Source organism: Perissodus microlepis, chromosome 15 (assembly GCF_051167445.1).
Source record: "Perissodus microlepis isolate ML-2025 ecotype Zambia chromosome 15, ASM5116744v1, whole genome shotgun sequence".
Lineage (NCBI taxonomy): Eukaryota > Metazoa > Chordata > Actinopteri > Cichliformes > Cichlidae > Perissodus > Perissodus microlepis.
Window position 1 is genome coordinate 4,190,390 of NC_140475.1, and position 22,019 is coordinate 4,212,408.

Sequence of the window (22,019 nt, forward strand, 5' to 3'; positions counted from 1 at the left end):
AATGCTTAGAGTAATGCAGTATGCTTACAGTAAGTGTGCGTGTGTGCATGTGTGAGAGTGCGCACAAGCAAGACAAAAAAGAAGGAAAAGGCAGAGAGAGGGAGAGAGCAAAAGCATATCCAAGGGGATCAAACCGAAACCACAGGATATTTCTGACCTTGAGGGCGAGTGGGTAAAGCTGGGAGGGTGGGGAGAGGAAAGAGGGGAGGAAAAGAAAAAGAGAGGAAAGCTGAAGGAAAGGAACAAAGAGATGGAGGGAGCGAAAGCGGGGAGAGGAGACTTTGCAGGGCAGCTGGAAAACCTCCAGAATCCTCTGCTCAAACCAACCATAAAATTCCAACTGAAGCCTCAAAACCAGTATGAGGACTGACGAGGGTTCCTTCTGCCCACAGTTTGTGTGTTCACATTTGTGTGTGTGTGTCTGTGCCACGCACACATTTACTTGTGTGCGTGCCATATGTGATTAAAGGGTCTGAGCAGAGGAGGCCAGGAGGCAGACGAGTGATGCAATCCATGGAAGCAAAGTAGAAGACACCAGGGCGGCAGGAAGGAAGGGAGGGAAGAGAGGAAGGAGGAATTGTTGCTTCTGGGGATCCAGCTCTCCAGGAATGTGCTGACGGTTGTGGCCCACACAGTCGGGGAGTGTTGCATTCTGGAAAAAATTCTGCGGAGGTGATAGCACCTGTTTTGAGGCGCCGCAGATCGCAAACGGATAATAAAATCGCACATTATAAAAGGGATAGACTGTGTGAGTCATTATTGTTAATTTTCAACGACACAACAAAGCTTTTTTTCTGTGCAAACTGGTCTCTCACACTGCAAGCTGAAGGCCTGATTGCACCCTCACGCAGCAGCGGAGGTCTATTTCGGTACAAGCTACACAATGTCCACAAGCACCCACACAGGCTCTGTGGGTAACGTGATTGGTAAGCCTGGGCAAATAGTCTATTTATGAACATCGTAAGAGTGGGCAGTTGTCCTTGAGCTGGTTTGTCTGCCGTCTGAAGTGCTAAGTGCTGTATACAGTTACAATAGATAGAACATTCACAAGGACAAGTAAGGTGGAGAGTGGGTGAGGAGGGGGGAGCTGAGAGAGTACTGGGAATAGAGATGGTGAGTCAGAGGCCATTTGGAAAGTAATTTCATCTCTGAATGCTGTATATCTTTTCATCAATGAAAGGAAAGTATTTTCCAAACCAGGCAGGCGCAAGAAGAAAAACATCTCTGTTTGGTGAAATGGAGCCTATTTGAATGTGAGAGGACAGGCACGATTCCTTTTGCGCTGTATTTCAGAAACTTAACATGGTTTGTTACAGTACACCGCATTGAGGATCTTGGAACAAGCCTACAACAGCCCACAGCTACGGTTGTTGCTTATTGAGGGATTGGATATGGCTAAACGCTGGCATGGTAATGTGCCCCTAATGATGAGCGGGGTTTAATTTTTTTTCATGTAGTACACTATGTACAAGAGCATACTTACTTGATTAGTTTGTAAATTTTGACAGGTAACTTTTGTAGTACTGCGCTTATCAGACAATTGCAACAGGACTACTGTTATTTTGCTGGCTGATGTTAACTTGTCAAGCATCTGGCAACAAATGCTAAATAGACTTAAATACCTTAACACACATAAACCCCAGAACACGTGCAATACTTAATTGTAATACAATGTAGCAAATGACTGAAGCCACTGTCTGCGCAGTGATGGTGATGTAGTTACTGCAGTCAGCATGTTACAGCATAGGGTTTCAAAAGGGTTATTATGCAGATTAACACAGAATTATAAATCCCCTGTAATGTGTATAGGTAGCTAGCACTAACAGTCTGGCAGTATATTATTCTCCTATTGGCTAAAAATCTACTATTAAACCTACCTAAGTTTGGATGGTATTAAGAGTGGATTCATCGGATGGGCACAATGGATATCTGTGCCAATTTTACTGAAAGCCATCAAACACATTTGAGATACTCATACTATAGACAATGCCATGCCTGGAGCCACGGTACGAGTATGACTAAGGAATGCGCATTGTTTTTGCTATCGTATGAGCCTGTCTGGCCTTCTACATAAACCTTAAGTCTCAGCACTCATGACCAAAAAAACAAAAACAAAAAGTATCACATTTCCTCATTATGGCATGGACAGTCTTCTGCAATTTTTGTGAATCATTGGTCTCATATGTCTTGATGTTACATTGTGGTTTTAGAGGTTCCAGTGATATTCTGGACTAGCTAAATGTGGTCTGGCATCCAGCCAGTCAAAAAAAGGAAAAGAAAAGGGAAAAAGGAGAAGGGTGTTGGGTTGAAGTGTTAGACGAGAGTACCATAGACAGGCCTGGACTGCTGTGTGTATCCTGGCAAAGCAACCTTGGCCTTGACACAACTGCACAAACATGTACAGTATTTGAATCCTGACCAGATTCTTACTTACATAACTACCGGTGGAAGAGTTGCGCTCATTTACTAAAACAAGTGAAACAGCTCTGCAAATTTGCATAAAATCAAGAAAGTGCACAAAGTAGAAACAAGCCATTGACAAAAAAGCATTGGTATCTTAATTAAAGAAGTATGTTTTTAGTTTGCAGAGTTCACTGACTGGAGGGGAAGGGAAAGACACCACAGAATACTGAGTTGGACCGGTTTGTGTTGGTCTGGCATCAGCTTTGTGGTAAATATGGGCAAGCACAAAGAGAATTCTGCGGTTATTCTTGGACCACCACTGTCCGCACTTCCATGTAATGTTCGGCTGTTTACCATCACTGGTTCAATTCATGTGCTGGGATTCTGAGTCAACAAACCCCACTAAAGATCTGCAGAGAGGTCCTGCAAGGACACAAACTGCCTTACCCTTCACAGCATCCAAATTAAAGTGTTTGTACAGTCCAGCACACAAGCCTAGCCCAAACATAACCATCACAATCCAACTCCCTGAATTCTACTGTTGTGTTTTTTCTTTTTTTTTTTTTTACAGTGTGTGCGCACTCTGTAGCCTCAAATTAAATCTGCCTTGGCTCTCACTTTTGCTTTTTCACTCACACAGTGCACATTTTGTCGTGTTGTTTGTGCGCTGTGGAATGTCAGCACTGGTATTTTCAGTCGTGTGGAGGAGTCTGCCCATAGCAGAACAAACACAGCCCAAAAGTCGGCGCAGTGTTTTGTTTGCTGAGCCCATCACCTTTCAGCAGGCTTTTGCACGTCACCTTCTTCTCTGGCAACCTAATGTGGGAATTTAATTTGTTACTGGAAGAACCGCTGGCTACTAGGCATGCCATAGTCTAGCAACATCTGACACCTTGACTGAATAACACAAACTGCACTGGAGTAAAAAGTCAACCAGTATCAGCTGAAAGTAGATCAGATAGTCTTGTTTCTGCAATGACTGTTTGACCTTTTGTTATTTCAGCGATGCAGCATGTGTTCATCCTCTTGATTACAGATGTCAACCACTGATGACATGTAGAAACAGTTCATCTATTTTTCTACCCAGTCTTCATTCTGACAAAGCCTCCTGTCACATCATAAACCACAAATACTGAAGTGCCCTTAGTATTTACCCTTGACTATACCACAAACCAGAATCTGCTTAACTCTTTACTGTGCTACACAGGAACAATGATAGTGCGACTTAGACATAACCACCACGATTGCTTAAGCTATTCTTTTATCATTTTTGTAAAGCGGCCTCTATAAACAGAAAACATTTATATAGGTCTTCTAGGCTGACTGAAACCTTCATTTAGATAAGCCTTAAACAACAAATGTGCTTGCAAGCTCAAAGTGTAAAATGCGGTCTGCATATACCGTATGTCTTCTCATTATTTTCCACAAAGTAATCAGTTTCTCATTAAACTCCACCCATGCTAATACTTTATACAATATTAATATCTATGCAAATACCTTTAATTCCCATCAGCCTGCAGTTGCAGATTATCACAAATGCAGATGTTTTGTGTATTGTAAGGACCTGTTGTATGAAAACGGCGATCTGTAGAATATAGTATATATGGTAGGAAAGCAACCAGAACCAGGTGAACACAGTGTTCCAGGTCAGAGCTAAAGCCTCCACAGCGCTGCACACAGAGAGCAGCATGAGTCACCGGAACAGAGAGATTGCTAGCTTGCAGAATTCATTAAGACAAATGTAATGGATTTCCTCTGGAAGGAAAAAAAAAACCTTGGCAGCTGCAGAACAGCACCCCAGTGAATCCTCAAGTAGGTTTCCATACACCTTTGGAATGGCAGCATTTTGCAACCCTGCAGATGATATATGTTTGGTCTGACTGTAAATGAATTAGCTTAAGTCCTTCAGCATGCTGGCCTGTTTTACCTCGGTACTGGTATTCCCTCTGCAGCACTAAACTATTACACTATATACAGTCCATGATATTATACAGGGAAATTATTTGACATCATAGAAGGCTGCCACGTGATACTAGCGACCAGAAAGCGAGCTACATTATAAATTACAGGCACTCCTGAAAACTGTCCAGCCCTAAAAGACTGCAGACTGTACATAATGCATAAACACAAAGTGCTTTTTAACCCATCACAAGCGGCGTATAGCGCGTTGCTGTCCTACTGTGCCATGCTGCCACCATGTGGGTGCTAGGAGTAATGTTTTCATAAGCATTATCTTCTATCGCGATTAAGAGTTACGGTAACACGGGGACTTGGCTGTCATTGTTCTGTAAGCAGTTTATTTCACACAAAATAAAGGCAGTTGCAGTAACATGAAGACTGCAGCATCCTATTGACTAAGCAAATGGACAGTATTTTGGCGCAAAGGTAAACCGATATAAAGTGCTATCTAGCTAAATTAGCACAACAGTAGTCACGGCTGAACAAACGTTCGAACACCGTCTAGTTTTAGATAAGGTCCTGCGCTTATAGTCAATAACCCGACACAAAACGACCCAGAAACAGCAGCTGTACTCAGCAAATCACGATTTTAAACGCGACTGCAAAATAAAGACTGACCCCAAATCAGTCTAAACGGCACCGGATGTCGGCAAAGTAATGAGACAAGTGCCGTTTTCGTGAGTGACTTGTTCCAGGAAGTGCTCTCCGCCGAGTAGAGCATTTCTGAAGGGCTGCCATTTTACCGAGTTTACGGTAAGAAAACTTGCTTCGTTTCGCTGTGTATATTGCTGGCTGCTACACTGCGTGCAGCGTGTCGTGCTACGATGTTGTGTTACCAAAGAAACACACATTAGTTACATACGAAGTGCTAATTTTTTTGTAGCTAACCTAGCTTGTTTGCCACAGTGCATGTGACGCTGCTGTTAGCATTTGCTGTCAGTGAGTGGTATCGAGACAAAACCACAAACGTGTTACATTTAACCCACTTTAAGTAATTAGATGTAAGTTTTTCTGACATCGGGGTCATTTTAAGGAACTCGCTGAGCATTTACTGCCCTCTAGTTAATTATTAACTGCCATTTCCCTATTATTGTGTTCATCTCATTTCCCAATAGACTAAATGTCACTGCTGTAAAGTTAGCCTCTTCTAACGATGGCTCAAGCTAATGTAGATTTAAGCCGGTATAGTCTTTTCATAGCACATACACAAATGTCAGTACTGAGTAACAAACCCAGCCAATTACAGCTCATGTTTTTCTCAGGCGCCCGAGTGAATGATGGGGAGCAAAGCGGTCCAGCTTACCTCAGGCTCGCATCATGAGCACATTCTGGCTTCTCTGCATGACCTGAGGCTGCAAGGTCAGCTGAGTGACGTCACCGTGCAGGTGGACTATGAGGGAGATGTGGAGGAGTTTCATGCCCACCAGGTGATGCTTGCTGCATCCAGTGGCTACTTCAAGAAAATTCTGCTGTCTCCGGACGCATCTCGTGATAAACTGTCTCTCTCAAATATGCACTCGGAGGATTTCTCTGCATTTCTGGAATTTGTGTACACCGGTAAAGTTGAAGTTGCCAGAGACAGGATAGGTAATGTTCAAGCAGCGGCAGAGTTTTTGGACTGTGATGATCTGCTGAAGGTTTGCGGGGAAGCCATAAGCGCAGAAATAATACAAAAGCCCACAAAGAAAAGCTCAAAAGTTGTGGCTCCAGATGATGTGCATGGTGCTCAAAAAGAAGAAAAGGCAAACGGGAAGAGGCATTGTAGAAGCTTGCTGGTTAAGCGGCAGCTGTCTCCACATAGGCCGGTGACAGAAGTCACTTCAAAAAGATTCAAGGCAAAGAAAACAGTGAGGGATGAAAAAAGGCGGGGAAGAAAGCTACAGGTGAAACCGTCTGGCAGTAAGGTGCAACAGAGAGGCGTTTGTACTAAAATAGTGCCTTTAAACATCAAAAATCAAACTATTGATAAAGATGGAGAGGAGGATGAGAGCAGGACTGAAGATAACGCTGAGTCAGAGAAAGAAAAAGCCAAAGAAGATGAGTGTTTACTGGGAGACCCTGCCTCTGATGGGGATGATTGGGAATGTGAGGACGATGCGCAGAGTAAGGATTCTGGAGACCCGTTGTTTTTACCACCCGGAGAGGAGCAGGAGGAGGAGGATGAGGAGGAACAATCCAAGCAGACTTTAAAACAATCATCCAAGGCCCAGTTCCAGTGCAACAAGTGCCAGCGGACTTTCCACTATGAGAAGAGCTACTTAAAGCATATCAGGTAACATGATAATAATGCTTTAGCTCTAATATAGCTGGAATTATGTACTGCAACGTACAGTATGTGCATTATATCATAATGTACATGGTATATATTTTTAAATAATGCTGCAACTTGTTGGTGTCTTGGTGAGTACGTACCATGGCGTGAAAGCAGATGTGGTTTATCGCTGTGAGACCTGCTCGCAGACCTTTGCAAACCGCAGCAATCTGAAGATCCACGAAAAGCACGTTCACAGTAACGAGAGGCTCTTTGTCTGCGAATCCTGCAACAAGACCTTTAAGCGAAAGAAGGATGTCGTCCGCCATCAAAGACAGGTGAGGACCGGTAGAATTTCTAACAGCCATATTAATGTTATTTTAATAATAAAAAGTATTAAATGTGTAATAATCCAATTTCTGTGAGATTCACATTTTTTATGTGGAGTTTCTGTCGCGGCTGCTTAGGTGCATGAACGCAATCTGCGACACATCTGTCCTGACTGCGGGAAATCACTCAGCTCCAAAACTGCCCTGTTGTTGCACGAGAGGACACACACAGGCACAAAACCCTATGAGTGTACTGACTGCAGGGCCAGATTTACCCAGAACTCTGCCCTCAAGATGCACCGCAGGTACGGAGATGGTTAAATAAAGCCTCGGGGTAGGGGTGGGCCTGCAAAAGCAAGAAATTGACCGAAAGCTTTTAATCTTGGGAGAGTATTAAGGGGGTCATTTGAGTTATTCTCTTTATAGTGAATCCTTTGATATTAGCATCCCGCTACTTAGTCATGAAATGCATCACCTTCAGCATTCCTGGAGAACAGTATGCTAAATTAATAGCTCAGACCAGGCATCTTTATATATAGACTACTTTCACCAGAAACAGCTGGAATATCAGGCTGAAGGTGCTGCCATCAATTGGAGATCAGGCACGAGAGCCTCCTATGTTTACTTTACCGTCAAAGAACAACTGGACTGTTTTTTTTTAATGGCCGTTCTGTGTGTTTGGTGCATCCTACATGTTTATGTAGTGTATGTGTAAGTAGATGATGAGGTTTAAACCTGTGTGTTTACACATGTGTAGGACTCACACAGGAGAGAAGCCATTTGCATGTGATGAGTGTGATGCACGGTTCACTCAGAAGCACATGCTGGCCTACCATAAGAGATCGCACACAGGTAAAACCATAATTGAACATTAATAACTAATCAGATTTGAGCATTGTCATCAAGAGCATGTTTCATCTTGTCATTTCTTTACGTTTCTGTGCTTTGGTCATTTTTGGCATTACAGACCTGTGTGAAGAAAAGAAAAAGAAAGTTTTCACATGACTTTATGCAGTATGTTAAAAACTAAATACACCGCATGATTGAGTAGCTTGTAAACCATCTTTAGCGGCAATAACTTGAAGGAATTGAGCTCTGCGTGACTTTATCTGTCTTTCATTGTGTTGTGGAGGAATTTTGGCCCTCTATTCTTTGCAGTGTTGTTTCAGTTCATTGAAATTTGCTGGCATTTATTTATGCACAGCTCTCGTACACTCCTACCACAGCATTTGCGTCAGGTTGAGGTCTGGACTTGGGGCCATTGCAGCAACTTGATTCTTTTAATTTAAAGTAATTCTGTTGGAGATTTGCTGCTGTGCCTGGGATCGTTATCCTGTCCTGCATGACCCACTTTCAGCCAGCTGTTATCTGTCAGACAGATGGCCTCACATTTGACTCTAGAATACTTTGGCATACAGAGGAGGTCAACTCAATGACTGCAAGTTGTCAAGGTCCTGTGACTGCAAAACATCACTCCTCCACCATCGTGCTGGAAAGTCAGTATTGTTTGTTTGTTTTTTGCCAAATGTGCCACTGTGCATTATGGCCAAATATCTCAATTTGTCACCTGGTCTGTCCAAAGGAAATTGTCCCAAAAGTCTCGTGGTTTGGTAAGATCCAACTTTCCAAACCTAAGTTGTGCTGTCCTGTTCTTTTTTTCCCTCGTAACGCCCAATAAACTTTAGAATTTAACATGCTAACTGAGCACTGTAGAGTCCTGGGTTTTTTGCATTGCATCTGAGCATTGCACGATTTGAGTTTCAGTTCAGTTTGTTTGCAAATCCAGACCAGCAAACTACCAAAACATCTGCTTTTATAGAGGTGCTCACGCTTGCGGGTGATCAGCGAATTAAGTACATTTGATTAGCAGCACCTGGCATTAGCATTAATGGCTGTTTTCTGATTCATGAAGTGTTAGGAGGTTTTTAAAAAATACCCTCATTAAAATATCTTAAAGCAGCTAATCACCTGAGGATGCTTCGTGGGGATGTGTTACAGTTTCTATCCTCTGCGCCTATAGTTTCTCCCTTAAAGCTCATTGGAGATTATTTTTTTGGTCTATCTCCACAAACTATTTCTTAAAGAAAAAGTCCTGAAGTGTGAGCACACTAAAAACAAAACTATCTACACATACAAGACCATAACTTTTTGTTCTCGTGTTAGGAGAGAAGCCATTCATGTGCGAAGCCTGTGGGAAAAGCTTTGCATCTAAAGAATACCTGAGACACCACTCAAACATCCACACAGGCTCCAGACCATATAAGTGTGAAACTTGCGGTAGAGGCTTCGCTCAGAGGAACTCTCTCCACCAGCATTTAAAAATACATACAGGTAAAATGTAGATGTCGTTTTTAATTTAATAGTTATATTACATTGAATTTATAAGTGATTTTTCATTAATCTCTTCCTCACTACTTTTTGATATTTTCTTGTTTCTTTGGTGGTTGTCAGGCGAGCGTCCGTACAGCTGTAAAGACTGTGACAAACAGTTCACTCAGCTCAACGCACTGCAGAGGCATCAGCGTATTCACACAGGAGAGAAGCCCTACATGTGCGGCCTCTGCAAACGCACATTTACAGACAAGTCCACCCTACGCAGGCACACTACGGTGAGCAATACTTCTCTTAGAAAAAGTAGTTTCACCTACACGGGTACAGAGGTTGTTTAACTTGTATTGTGGCAGGAGCTGAAGTTCCCGTATTTAGAAAAAAAGACACATAAGCTGATGATTTTTGGATTTTTTTGTACAGTGATTGTAGATCTTAAAAAACAGAAAAAAGAAAGAAACCTGCACTGACTGCTGCAGAAATAACATCGGATTCTTTGACCTTCAGATTCATGACTCAGATGCTCCGTGGAAGACATACCTGGTGGTGCTGGAGGGAAACGTGGAGGAAAAGAAGCCCAGATCTCCCACTAAGATAAAGACAGAAGAAGCAGGACCAGGAGAGCATAAGAGCACGCCTAGGAAAAGTGCTACAACTGCTGCTGGCGATGCTCCTGATGCTGCTGGTAAAACCCACACCGACTCCATTGTGATTCCATCTGAGCCAGTCAGTGTTCCTGCTGAGTGGCTGACCAGTCACGGAGCCATCGCTCTGGTCAGCCACAGCACTATCGGCGGGATCACCGTTATCCACACGGATGTCACACCAGGGACTCAGATCCAGCCCATCGTAGCCACTGACAATACAGGGACCAGTGTCATTTCTTTAGATGGGTCAGCCATCCCTGTTCCCTTCCCTTTACCAGTGTCCATGGCTCACTCTGTCCCCTTGTCCTCTGAAGCGCCCTCTACTTCTCTGTCTGTACCCACTCTCTCAGTTCCTGTTTCTGAGGGGTTTTTAGCATCAGTCTCACAGATCCCTGGAGTTTTGACATCATCTGTGTTGGAAGCTGCAGCTTCGCAAACTATTTTGGCTCCAGTTTCAGACTCTAAAGCCGCTTCAGATACTGAACCTCTGGATTCCAAACTTCAGACTGTGGTTATTGGTGAGAATGATTGTGGGAGAAAACAGCCAGTATCCAAAGTGAAGAACAAGAAAGGACTAAACTAAGACCTCAAAATAAGATGTGTGTAGGGGGTGAATGTAAATAGCTTATTTTACTGGCTTTGGGGAGTTTTTAGCTGTCTCAAATCAAATCATGCTACCTTATGTGTATTCTTTGGGTTTTTCACGATTATAATTATCTGAGTTCTGGTGTTTCAGGAATAGCGTTAGCACTTTTTGTTTGGCATTTCAATATCACACTGTTACAGAGGTGAAGCTAAAGTTTAATCTGACACAAATCCCAGTGAATACAAATAAACTGAAGATTGTAATCAATTACACATGTTCAAAAACATGGTTTAGAATATTTTACAACACTTTTGTATTAATTACAGAGAAACGCTCTGCATATAAAATACTGCTGAGCTGTTCTGGACATTTTCAGAAATCCTTTGCAGCTGTGAAACAGCAGCAACAAACTTTTGATCATTTAATTTAATCTGTGAACAAAATTGCTTAAATCCTTCAAAATCCTGGCACTTGTCTCTGTTTGAAATTGTCCCTCAGCCTCCTAGTACGCACAGCTAAGGCATCAATTTAAAAAAATATGTCACCTTCTTGTTATCGTATTCACAAAATATTCAGAAAACCTAACCTCTGACCTTGAGGTCACTGAGAATAAAACCAGTCTGAGATTTTATTAGATACACTTTTGTGTTATTTTGAAAATCCTACGTTGCCTTGATCTCGAGTTATCGCATTCACAAAGTTCGGTGTCCACTTGCCTGCCTGACGACATCAGCCTTTTACAACAGAGGGGTAAAAAACAATTTAACAGAAAACCTTGGATAAGAAAAACTACAGTTTAAGCTTTTTTTAAATAGAAAACAAAATGCTATCATTTACATGTAAAACTTTGTCATGATGACACACACGACAGATGAGGCCAGAGTACAAATAGTATTCAAGATAAGCTAACCTGCTTGAGGTAACACCAAAGGCAACAACAGTATGGGATATAATGCCTTTATTAATTTCCATTTGCACAAGCATACTGATCAAATCCACAGCCCACTGTTATCCCACCTGGAAGAAGCTGGGTACACGGGGCAACTGACCCTTTAGTAAACACTTTGGTCTGGCTAACAATAGTGAAAGTGCACAACACTGAACTATACACAATGACATGCTTAGCGACTGGCCATTTGCAAGGTTTACAGTGCAGTAGTAAACCTTCAATGATACGTTTACAGCACATTATGAGTGACTAATGATGCTCATCAGCACAGGATTACAGCCCTGGGTATAAGAAGTAAGGAGATCTGTGTCGGTGCTTTTCATTCAACAGTACAAACTCTAAATCGCAGCTTCAAACATTCAAAGTATCATTAAGTTGACAAATCCTAACGTAATCATAAACAGCAGTAATAAAATTACCTATAAATGTATAACAGTCTACACTTAGTGCATATCATTACCCTCCCTGTGGTGATAAAATGGAAGCTAAATAAGAGTTTGTGGATGTAATAAATGAATTTTGTTTTAAGATCTTTCTGTTTCCATCTCAACAACACAAGCTAAGATAATGGTACATTCTTTAAATTCATACAAAGCATGAGAAACATTACATAATCTGTTTAAATATACAATAAACTAGATTTAAAAAAAGAGAGAAAGAAGCTGCACCTGACTAGTAAACAATAACTGTACAAAACATGCAATATTTCTTATCAGTACTAACTTCAAAACAATATACACTGCTCTGAAATCCCCCAGGACAGATTTCAAGAGAAAAATGTATGCAGCAATCCTCTAGACAGAGGTGAGGGCGAGAGGATTTACATTCTGGCCAGATTCAGACACGCTGAAACAAAGACAGTGCTCTGAAAGAACAGCAAGTGAGCAGTGAAATATTGAAAAATCATCAGTGAACACTCCTCTCCGGACGCTATATACAGTGAGGGGAGTGTAAGGGTGTGTGTTGGTTTGTGTGTTTGAAAGCATGCGTGATAAACTTTCCCTCCGTGCTGCGTTTCTACCCCGAGGTGTCTTTCATTTCAGATCCCCTTCATCGCCCTGGATGGTCTTTTTGATGCGCAGCAGGAGGGTTGTGTGCCACTGGTCCAGACGTGAGATTGAGTCAAACTCCTTTACCTGCATCAGGCAGACAAGGGCACACACAATTAGGGCTGCCACAAACGATTATTTTGATAGTCGACTAGTCACCGATTATTTTTGCGATTAGTCGACTAATCAGATCATGCATTCACTGGACGTAAAACGTACAGCTTATTGCACCAGCAGCATCTGCTCTTATATAACTATCATTAGCTTACAGCTTTAAGTGTTTAAGGTATGCGCTAACTAAAAATAAAGACAAGATGATAGTTTATTAAATTTTAATGAAATTTGCAGATTGTTTCAGTGAAGTTTAATAAACTCCTTGTTATCTAAAATATAACGGGACACCGGAGTATATTCTCAAGCATCTCACACTTCTGATAATCAGCTGTCTGCTTGATGTTTATTCAGCTGTGTAAAAACTATAACTTTAATCTCAGCCAGACCGATTTACTCAGGAACAAATAAAATACTAAAAAAAGCCAAACAATAACATGTTTAAGTTATCTAGGTGACTTATATATGTTTAACCTGAGTAGTGAAAGAGGCGGTGGGTCTGAAAACGATTTGCCGGGAGTCCGGTGTTCTCACGGGCTCTAGTGAGCCTTGCCCCCGGCTAGCTATCGAGCTAGTGGGTAACAGACGTCTCCGAAAACGTCGGAGCGCTTTTGAAAATATGTGGTGTCTTGATGAACCTGGCAGATATTTGAGGTTTATACAGTAACATTCTCGCCTGAAAATACGTTAAACGTTTATTTTGTGACCCAGAAAGAATAATAAGAGTAATATTAAAACTAACTAGCTGCCGCCATTGTTGGAAACTGAGCTGGGCTGCGCTATGAATTCTGGGACAGAGCTACTTCTTCTTCGGGGTTTAACGGCAGCTGGCATCCTTGTACATGCAGTGCTGCCATCTTCTGTTTCAGTCCGTTATTACACTCTTAAATCCTACTACTTATTCCTGCGTCTTTTGGGATCTTACAAAGCTTCAAACGACGCGTCGACTATTAAATCAGTCGTCGACGATTTTGATAGCTTTGCATTACCAGCACTCTATCAAAAGTGGTGCATTTTCACAGACAAGATCCTTTTTAGATGGTCCTTTATGTAAAAGGCTGTAACCATAGTGCCTACCTATTGGTTTGTGGATGCCTGTTTTGAAGCCTTGACTGACCATATTTGTACAACTACAAGAGCGCCAGGTTATCATTTAACTTTAACAAGCTTAGAGTTACGTAGTTAATTCAGTTAAATTCAATTTAATTTATTTATATAACACCAAAACACAACAACTGTCGCCTCAAGGCGCTTTATATTCTAAGGTGAAGACTAGGGATGGACCGATCCAATATTACACATCGGTCCGATACTGACCTAAATTACTGGATCGGCTATCGGAGAGAAATAAAAAATGTAATCCGATCCATTAACTATCACAAAAGCACCTCACAAAACTTGCGACATGGCGTAACCCAGCTCATGACCATAGCACGTCAGAGCTGTATGCGTCATTTGGAGCATTTGGAGCCTCGCTACCAAACCGGCATTTCATCTCCAAGAAAACTATCCCAGAGAAGTAAAGCAAGTGTGTAAGTTCATCTCTAAATGTTTTAAAGCATTCCCACGTTAAGCTTAACAACCGATATATGGAGCGACTGCCTCTTCTTCTCCCCCCCCTCCCTCTCCTGTTGCTACTTCAATCATGAAACTGATCAATGATCAGCCGATCGGCTTTTCTGTCGCGAGTCCCGTCTCTCTTGTTTATCGCCCACTTTGCTCCAGAAAAAGGAAACCAGCGGATAAACAACAGCAGCACGTTTAAGCTTGATAAGCTGTCGTTAGAATGTATTTAATATTACTTTCTACACCAGGATCCTTTTCTACGTAGCTGACGGCTGGTAACTGTGTAGGGGCGCGTCTAGCAAAGTTTTGCCAGGGGGGCAGGTAGGGCATTAACAGGGAAAATTCTGTTGAAGAAAAATGTTGAATCTTTTTAATTATTGTAGAAAAATAATTGATTTCTGTGCATTTGTTTCACACATACATTAAATTAAAGTTGATTACATCGATTAAGCATCATGAGGCGGAGGGTGGGGGGTGGTTCCCCATATTTTTTTGTTGGCAATCCCATTAGTTCGGTTGTTTAATATTTAAAATACACTATATCGGATTCATATCGGTATCGGCAGATATCCAAATTTATGATATCGGTATCGGACATTAAAAAGTGGTATCGTTCCATCTCTAGTAAAGACCCTACAATAAAACAGAGAAACCCCCAACAACCAAATGACCCCACTTGAGCAAGCACGTGGCGACAGCGGGAAGGAAAAACTCCCTTTAAACAGGAAGAAGTTAGCAAACTATAACCACAGAATGTATGGATATGCTACACAAACACAGCTACATGCTAAGTAGCGCTTAGTAACTAACTACTAGGATATCGCTTACATAAACTGCACAACAAACTGTACATTGGTCAGACAGCTGCATGGTTGAAAAGTCAGCTCAGTGAGTTGAAGCCTGAAGACTTATGGCCTAGTTGGAACCCAGGTCACATAAAGCGAAGCAGCCCTTATAATGTAATATATAAGCCTTAATATTAATTTACAGGGAAGGTTAAAAAAGATTCCTCTATACAGTTGTAAAAAGCGTTAAAATTAACCCAGGGACCAAAACAATTTTTATACCAGGCTGTAATTATGGTTATTCCTCCAGTACAGTCATGCGTTTTAATATGGTAGTCCGTGGGGACCGACTCATTTTTGGAACCAACCTCAAGAGTCTATTTCAGGATTGGCTTAATTTTTCAGCCCCAAAGGTTTACACTTGGTTTATTCAAACTTCTGGCACGAGGACGCTTTTCGCTCTGTGACTCTGAGTTAATTTTAAACTGTCTTTTATGAGTTTAGCTGTTATGATTACCGGGCTGCACTATACACTACACTTTGCAACACATTCACATACAAAGTCCATGGAGAATTGCCGAGTTCCAGCCTTCAGCTTCCTTGAATAAAAATGTAACTAAACTACAAGTTGAAACAGTCACAAGCTGACGCCTACACTCTCCAAACGCCTTATTAAAAAAGAAGAAGAAGAGAGTTTTCAGTGTATACAAGACTTACTGCCTCTGTGAAAGCATCGCTGTTCTGCTCCTCGTGAGCCTCAAGGAGTTTCTGTTAAAACAAAGAGATGTAGGTCACTCATAGAAACTGAATAGATTAAGGGAAGAAAGTAAGCCGCCATCCAGCTACCTTCAACAACTTGCATTCTCTGGAGTCGGAAAAAGCCGGGAACATCTCCTCATACTTCTCAACAGCGATCTACGGAGAGGCAAAGTTAAAATTCTTCCAGACTTCATCATCCCAGATCCTGAGAGTCACTCACGAAGGTGTAAACTCACCTTAGCGTTGAGCTCGTCAACGATGAAATGACAAAGAGCGGCTTTGAAGAAATACTCCTTGGCGCTGTATTTCAGCAGCGGGTTGTCCATCGTGTTGGCTCCAACCTGGATATAAATCCATATCATTCAACATTTATCAGAAATGTCAAAACTGAGTTACGAGCCTCATGCACAAATACAAAGCAGAGCACTGTAGACACACCTGCTCGTAGATCTCGATAGCCTTCTGGTACTGCTCCAACTGAGCGCAGTAAGCTCCCACTTTCAGCAGACACTTGTTGGCGGAACTAAGGACAGTGTGTAAACAGCACACAGTGAATCTAATGCAACCTGTATAACCATGAGGGCTGTTTGAAACCAGTGTTGCACAGTTTTCAAAAAGCGCTATGCTAAATTAGTTTCGAATGCTGATTTATTAATAACGAGCGCGTCCATGAAGTGAAGCCAATGCCACAGTTTTGTGCAGTTCAGCCCACCTGGATAAGATTTGTTATTGGTTAGAGATTATTTAACAGCTGCTGATATTTTTAAACTAATACTGTTCCTGCTTTAATGACTATCCTCTTTCTACTTGTGTAATGGATTGGACTATTGAACAAAGACTTCAGTAAACAGCTATGTGAGTGATCAATGCTTAACGCCAGTCAGCCACAACATTACAATCACAGACCGATGGAGGTGAATAACACTTGATCTTGTTTTGCTTGAATGTTCATGCAAAAAACAAGTATCTTAACAATCTTACAGCACCAGCTGGCAATGTCAGCTAAAGGGGAAGATAAAACTGCAGTTCCTCTAGTTCTCTATTTTTTAGTATGTTGCTTTGCACTTATCAGAAGATATCTGTCTGTGTGTTGCACCTGCACAATGTTTAAATGGAGCTTGCTAACAAAGCTTGCTAGGACTAGCTGGTAACTTAGCACACCACCCTTTTTGTCCATAAAACTAACATAGCAGCGGCAAAAATGTAACAAACCCATAACCGATGGTCGAAGTCTCACAGCTATGTCTTATATAGAGTCGATGCTGCAATACCTTCTGCAGCAACCAACATCCCTTTAGTGGCTCACGATAAAACAACTGACCCATCTTCTAAACCAGCGGTGTGACACATGAAGCCCACGAGCCAGAATTGGTCTTGCAAAGACTCAAAAACTGGACATCTTTGGAAAATGTGAAGGAGGGCATAGATTTTAAACTTTTATCTGTACTTTCATAAATTTTACAGTGTTTCCTAATAATAAAGACCTCCCCCATACCCATTCATACTATAGTAATAAAGTAACAGATAAGCAATTAAAAGACAAAAAGTTTCCTTTTTTATAAGTTGAAAGAAAAGAAAAACACAAATAAATAAAATATATCTTTTTCTATTATTTTATACATTCATTTCTCACAATTAAAGCTCAAAGAGTCATGCTGACTGATTTCTTTCAATTACTACAGACACACTTCCTTATTGTGAAGAAAAACTGGGACATATTAGAGAGATTGCACTTCTTTTTCTTGCATTAAGATATTTCAAGGATTAAATGTGCAGTTAATGTACATACGATGTAAGATGAGTTTGAAATCCCTGTTCTAAACTCAGCTAGTTCTCAATCCAGCTGGACATCAATCCAGGAAGGATTTAACCCTCAACCTGTCAGCATCCCAGCACCAGACACTAGAGAACATCTCCAGAAGCCTGTGTCCATGCCCTGATGGGTTAGAGCTGTGCTGAAGTTGTGAGGTTACTTATTTAATATTGGGCTGGTGGTTTAATGTTGTGGCCGACTATTGTAGACCTTTACAGCTTCGATGAGGATGCACACATATATCTGAAACCTGAAATTACTTTTTGCTTTAATTTCTGAACTCAGAGCTGAAAAAAGAAAAGAAAAAACGACTGACAAAATCCAATATTTTACACTAGTAAAGGGAACAGTACCTGTTCGATTCTTCTCCTTTGTAGTAGTCTGCTGCTTGTTCATAATGTGCAATCGCCTTTACAGAAGACAAAGCAACAAAAAGCCCTTATATTTATATTTTCAATGTCCCTTGAAGAAAATTTGCACCATAATTAGTTTTAACAGTAGTTGGTAGTATAATCTGATTACATGACACCATTACCTTTTCAATATCAACTAGTTCAGACTCGTAGATCTCTGCAATACTGATGTGGTGTTTGGCTGCGATGGTAAATCTTCCCTGAAGGACAAAGAAAGGGGGAAAAAAATCATTACACACTGGATCTATCCAGACAGATGCCTCTCAAGTCAATGAAAGGTTCCACTCTGAGTGCTGAGAGGGGAGGTTAAGTAGCAGCCTGTGGAGCTCCACCTACAAGACATTTAAAAATCACCCTCTTTAAAGGAACATGAAGAAAAACAACAAGAAAAAGGCAAATTGGAGAACAACATTCAATAAACACAACATGGGCAGTGGATATGTTGATACTGGCAGAGGTAGTCTGCTACAGCACAGATGTGTATGAGGGCCTTCGGTTATCCAGGTGATGGGACTTCTAGTACAGTCTTGGAAAAAATAAAATTACAAGTCACAATCAGACACTATAAAAATCTTACCATGTCTGTGTATATATCGATGGCAGCATTTAAACACTTGATTGCCTCTTTTAGCAGCATTAAGGGAAGAGGAGGGAACAGTTAGACATCATGTAAGCTTTCTCACACTTTCTCTTGCACAGCATCGTGTTTCACATCGGTATACACGGGATGTTCTTTCAGCGGGGTGAAATGGAGTGAGTCATACAATTATCTAACACGCTTTTCATAAAAGAGATTTCTTACCTCTTACTTATAAAGGTAAAATATAAAAATACTGGTAAGCACACCTGTGGTATCAGTTTTAAAATCCTATGTAACCTTGTTCTCGGGTTATCACATTCACAAGATTTTCAGAAAACTTGATCTCTGAACTTGACCTCGAGCTCAAGGTCACCGGGATTCAAACTTGTCCAGGGTTTTTAGGAGATGCAGCTATGGTATGAATTTGAAGCTCAAGGTGACGACAGTACCCCACATCAACAAAGAGAGTGACATCAGTCACAGGTAAATACCATGCAGCTCAAAGAAACAATCTTACACAACACGGTGAACAAGCTGCTTAACATGCCAACATCAAAGTCACAGCAGACTGACAGTGAAACCTATGGAAGCTTTTGTTTCCACTACTGACAGAAGAAATTGCAGGCTATTTTCTCAAACCTTTGAGTTAGTAAGATTAAATTTCAAGTTAGCGCTGCCAATCAAGAAGCTCAGTGAATGACACCTTTTCCTTGTTACCTGGAAACAGATGGCAGATGGTACAGACACATGCACACGCAAAATTGGACAGTGATAGCATCATTGAGCTACCAGTGTACATTAAACATGAACATATTGCAGTTGTGCTGAAAACAATGCCAGGCGATTCAGCTAGCAACACAAAAACTTCATTTGGCTTTCATGTAGCACCTTCACAGAGCTTCCTTAATGACAGCGCCAACTTAAATATTTAAGTTATTTTCTCAAAAATTTGACTTCTAACTCAAACGTTTGTGATACGTAACCTGAAATTATTTATTTTTTTGTGGAACGAAGCTTCCATAGAAACCTTGTAGCCTAAAGCTCAGTCTAATGCATGATCAATAATCCATTCAAGAAAAAGATGATTTTGCTCATGTGAATGCAGCATTCTCAGTGAGAGAAATAGTTTGTCACCCACTAAAAAAGCCATTGGGATGAGTGATTACTGAAAACGCTGCATCCAGATTAACAGAATCTGCTTTCTTGGCTCCACAATCAACACTTCATTCATTTATACAGTTGGAATATAAAGAGAATTACATGTGATTAGCAGCCTGGTCTTACCATTAGGGTCAGACTTCTTGTAAGCATTTCCAGCATCGATGAAACTGGTGGCACAGTCGTGTTTGTTCTGCAGCTGCATATGGAGACGTGCAGCCTTGCAAAATGCATTTCCAGCACCTGGAGACGAGGGAGATGCCAAACTGTTACACACACACACACACACACTGCACACTTTGGATTTAGCTGACACTCTTAATTATGCGCATAACTTGAACCCAATTTAAGTGTGGCACTTTCACAAACTTTGCAGTTACAGTGCCAGAAAAAACAAAAAAACAAAAACTTGTTCAAGAGAGCAGCAAAAGTGAGTGGAAATTTTTAAGGTGTGGATGTCATAAGCAATAATCAGTTCATCGCACCGCTCCAGTTCTTGGCCATCTTGAACATGTTGGCTGCTCTGCAGTACATCTCACATGCCTCTTCCACTTTGTGATGTCCCCTAAAAAATATATTCATATGATGAGAAAAACAAGAACACAGTTTTGAATTTAGTGCAAATGTTCATTGCATTTAGTTTATGAAAAGGACGATCATGCTGAGCTATATGCAAAGACACATTATTGTTAGATTTTCCACTAAGATGCAATGGTTGGCTTGGCTAAATAAATCTTCTACACAGGCACTATAGAGCTCAATTCCTTTTGACAGCCAGCAGACCCCTGGGAGCTCCCTGTAGTCGTAATCATACTCTGGCCATTCAATCATGGCAGAAGATTACATCATTGCCTGGCCGGCAACAGAATTAGCAATATGAAGCCTGGCAATGGTTATCCTGGATAAGAACTGCAGAGTAGTAACATCGGGGGCTCACCTGTGCAGAGGTTCAGAGAAAAAAAACCCCACTGAGTCACACTAGGCTATCGTCGAAGGCTTTTTGCATTAAGAGTCTAAACAAACAATATTTTTATTCATTATCGGATAGAATATACACACGTTTGCAAGATTTAAATAAGGTAATGCTGATCTCTTCTGGGGTCACTGACAGTGGCAAAAGATTTGGATAGAGCTTCTGTAATGACGACCATTGGGAAAGCAAGACGCATGAATACAGGTACAGATATAAAAGAGGAACGTTTATTTGGTTAGAACTGGTCAGATAAACCAGAGGGTGTGAGTTAGGAGCTTCCTAATCAAAATACACTTCACCCCTCCTCCAAGCGTCCTCCATAGTTTATGTATAGCATGAATCTAATGACAGCATCTGCCATTGCTATAGTTATGGGGATTAACGAGGGTGTTGGTCACAGCTGAAGGCAACCATTAACTGTAGTTAATGCAATAAATTCACTCCTCTGCGGATTACATCAGGATTAGATGATGTGCTGCTGCTGGTGATTTAACTCTGATTACGTTGTTTTCTATTTTTTTTAAGCCCTTTTTATTTTGGGGGGTATTTAATTAAGAAACATGATCCAGGACTTGCCATTAAACTGATTTAATAGAAATAAACAGTTCAATGACATTAATGAACTTACCAGTACACTGTATGTGTAAGCTGACATAACAGGCAGTATTAAACAAAGGAAAGACTTACAGCTATAGTAAATAAAGAAGATATTTAAGCTTGCTAAAACAGTCTGCTGCGTAGCCTCAAGGCCAGCGCTAAGTCTGGCAGGAGGTCGTGATCTGCTGGCTTGTTTACAAACCTAAAAACAGCTAAGTTAGCTAACTGCCTCGCAGGGACGATTGCGCTGCATGTCATCTTCCTCTACGTTAACAATCAGCTAAACTTCTATAACATTTAGCCTGTTCACATACGGACACCTCAGCTAGCTAACTGAAAGCAAGTGTGAATGGAAACAGGCCAACTTTGACGCTGACACTAAACGCTTGCTAGCTGTTGTTCTTTGGTGCAGTGCTGTCTTACCCTCCAAACATCCCTCCCAAAAAAGAACCAGACGACTTGACTTTTTTGTCAGCGTCGGCCATAAGCTGAATAGCTTCCTTCTCTTTTCCAGAGTTGTCCATTTCTTGTCTGTAGTTGGGGGAGGAAAAAAAAGCTAACAGTTAAGCAGAAAACACCCGCAGAGGATTCAAGTGTGTACAGTAAGGATTACAGTCGATGGGGTTTATTTAGCGTAGGCGTGCACAGCTAGTGGCTTAGGTGAGTGCCGTGGCATCACGGGAGTTAGAGTGCTTTACGCCCCAAACTCAGCAAGAGCCAAGGCAAAAAAGAACTACAACTCCCAGCCAGATATGAGCAAATT

At 41.3% G+C, this 22,019-nt stretch overlaps 2 protein-coding genes across 2 annotated transcripts; one reads left to right on the plus strand and one right to left on the minus strand.

Annotated features, from left to right (window-relative positions):
* The first annotated feature begins 251 nt into the window (after positions 1–251).
* Positions 252–10,773, plus strand: gzf1 (GDNF-inducible zinc finger protein 1). The gene is made up of 8 exons (XM_084952605.1): positions 252–5,115; positions 5,625–6,634; positions 6,768–6,951; positions 7,081–7,247; positions 7,700–7,794; positions 9,106–9,273; positions 9,394–9,551; positions 9,778–10,773. The coding sequence occupies exons 2-8, from the start codon at positions 5,637–5,639 to the stop codon at positions 10,498–10,500; spliced, it is 2,493 nt and encodes an 830-aa protein (XP_084808731.1). The 5' UTR covers positions 252–5,115; positions 5,625–5,636; the 3' UTR covers positions 10,501–10,773.
* Positions 10,774–11,446: 673 nt separating this feature from the next.
* On the minus strand, positions 11,447–21,918 carry napbb (N-ethylmaleimide-sensitive factor attachment protein, beta b). The gene is made up of 11 exons (XM_084952606.1): positions 21,680–21,918; positions 20,172–20,251; positions 19,813–19,929; positions 18,526–18,572; positions 18,071–18,148; positions 17,889–17,944; positions 16,161–16,245; positions 15,959–16,063; positions 15,810–15,878; positions 15,681–15,731; positions 11,447–12,588 (listed from the first exon to the last, which is right to left on the minus strand). Exons 1-11 carry the CDS (start codon positions 21,778–21,780, stop codon positions 12,487–12,489), a joined length of 891 nt encoding a protein of 296 aa, XP_084808732.1. The 5' UTR covers positions 21,781–21,918; the 3' UTR covers positions 11,447–12,486.
* Positions 21,919–22,019: the final 101 nt, after the last annotated feature.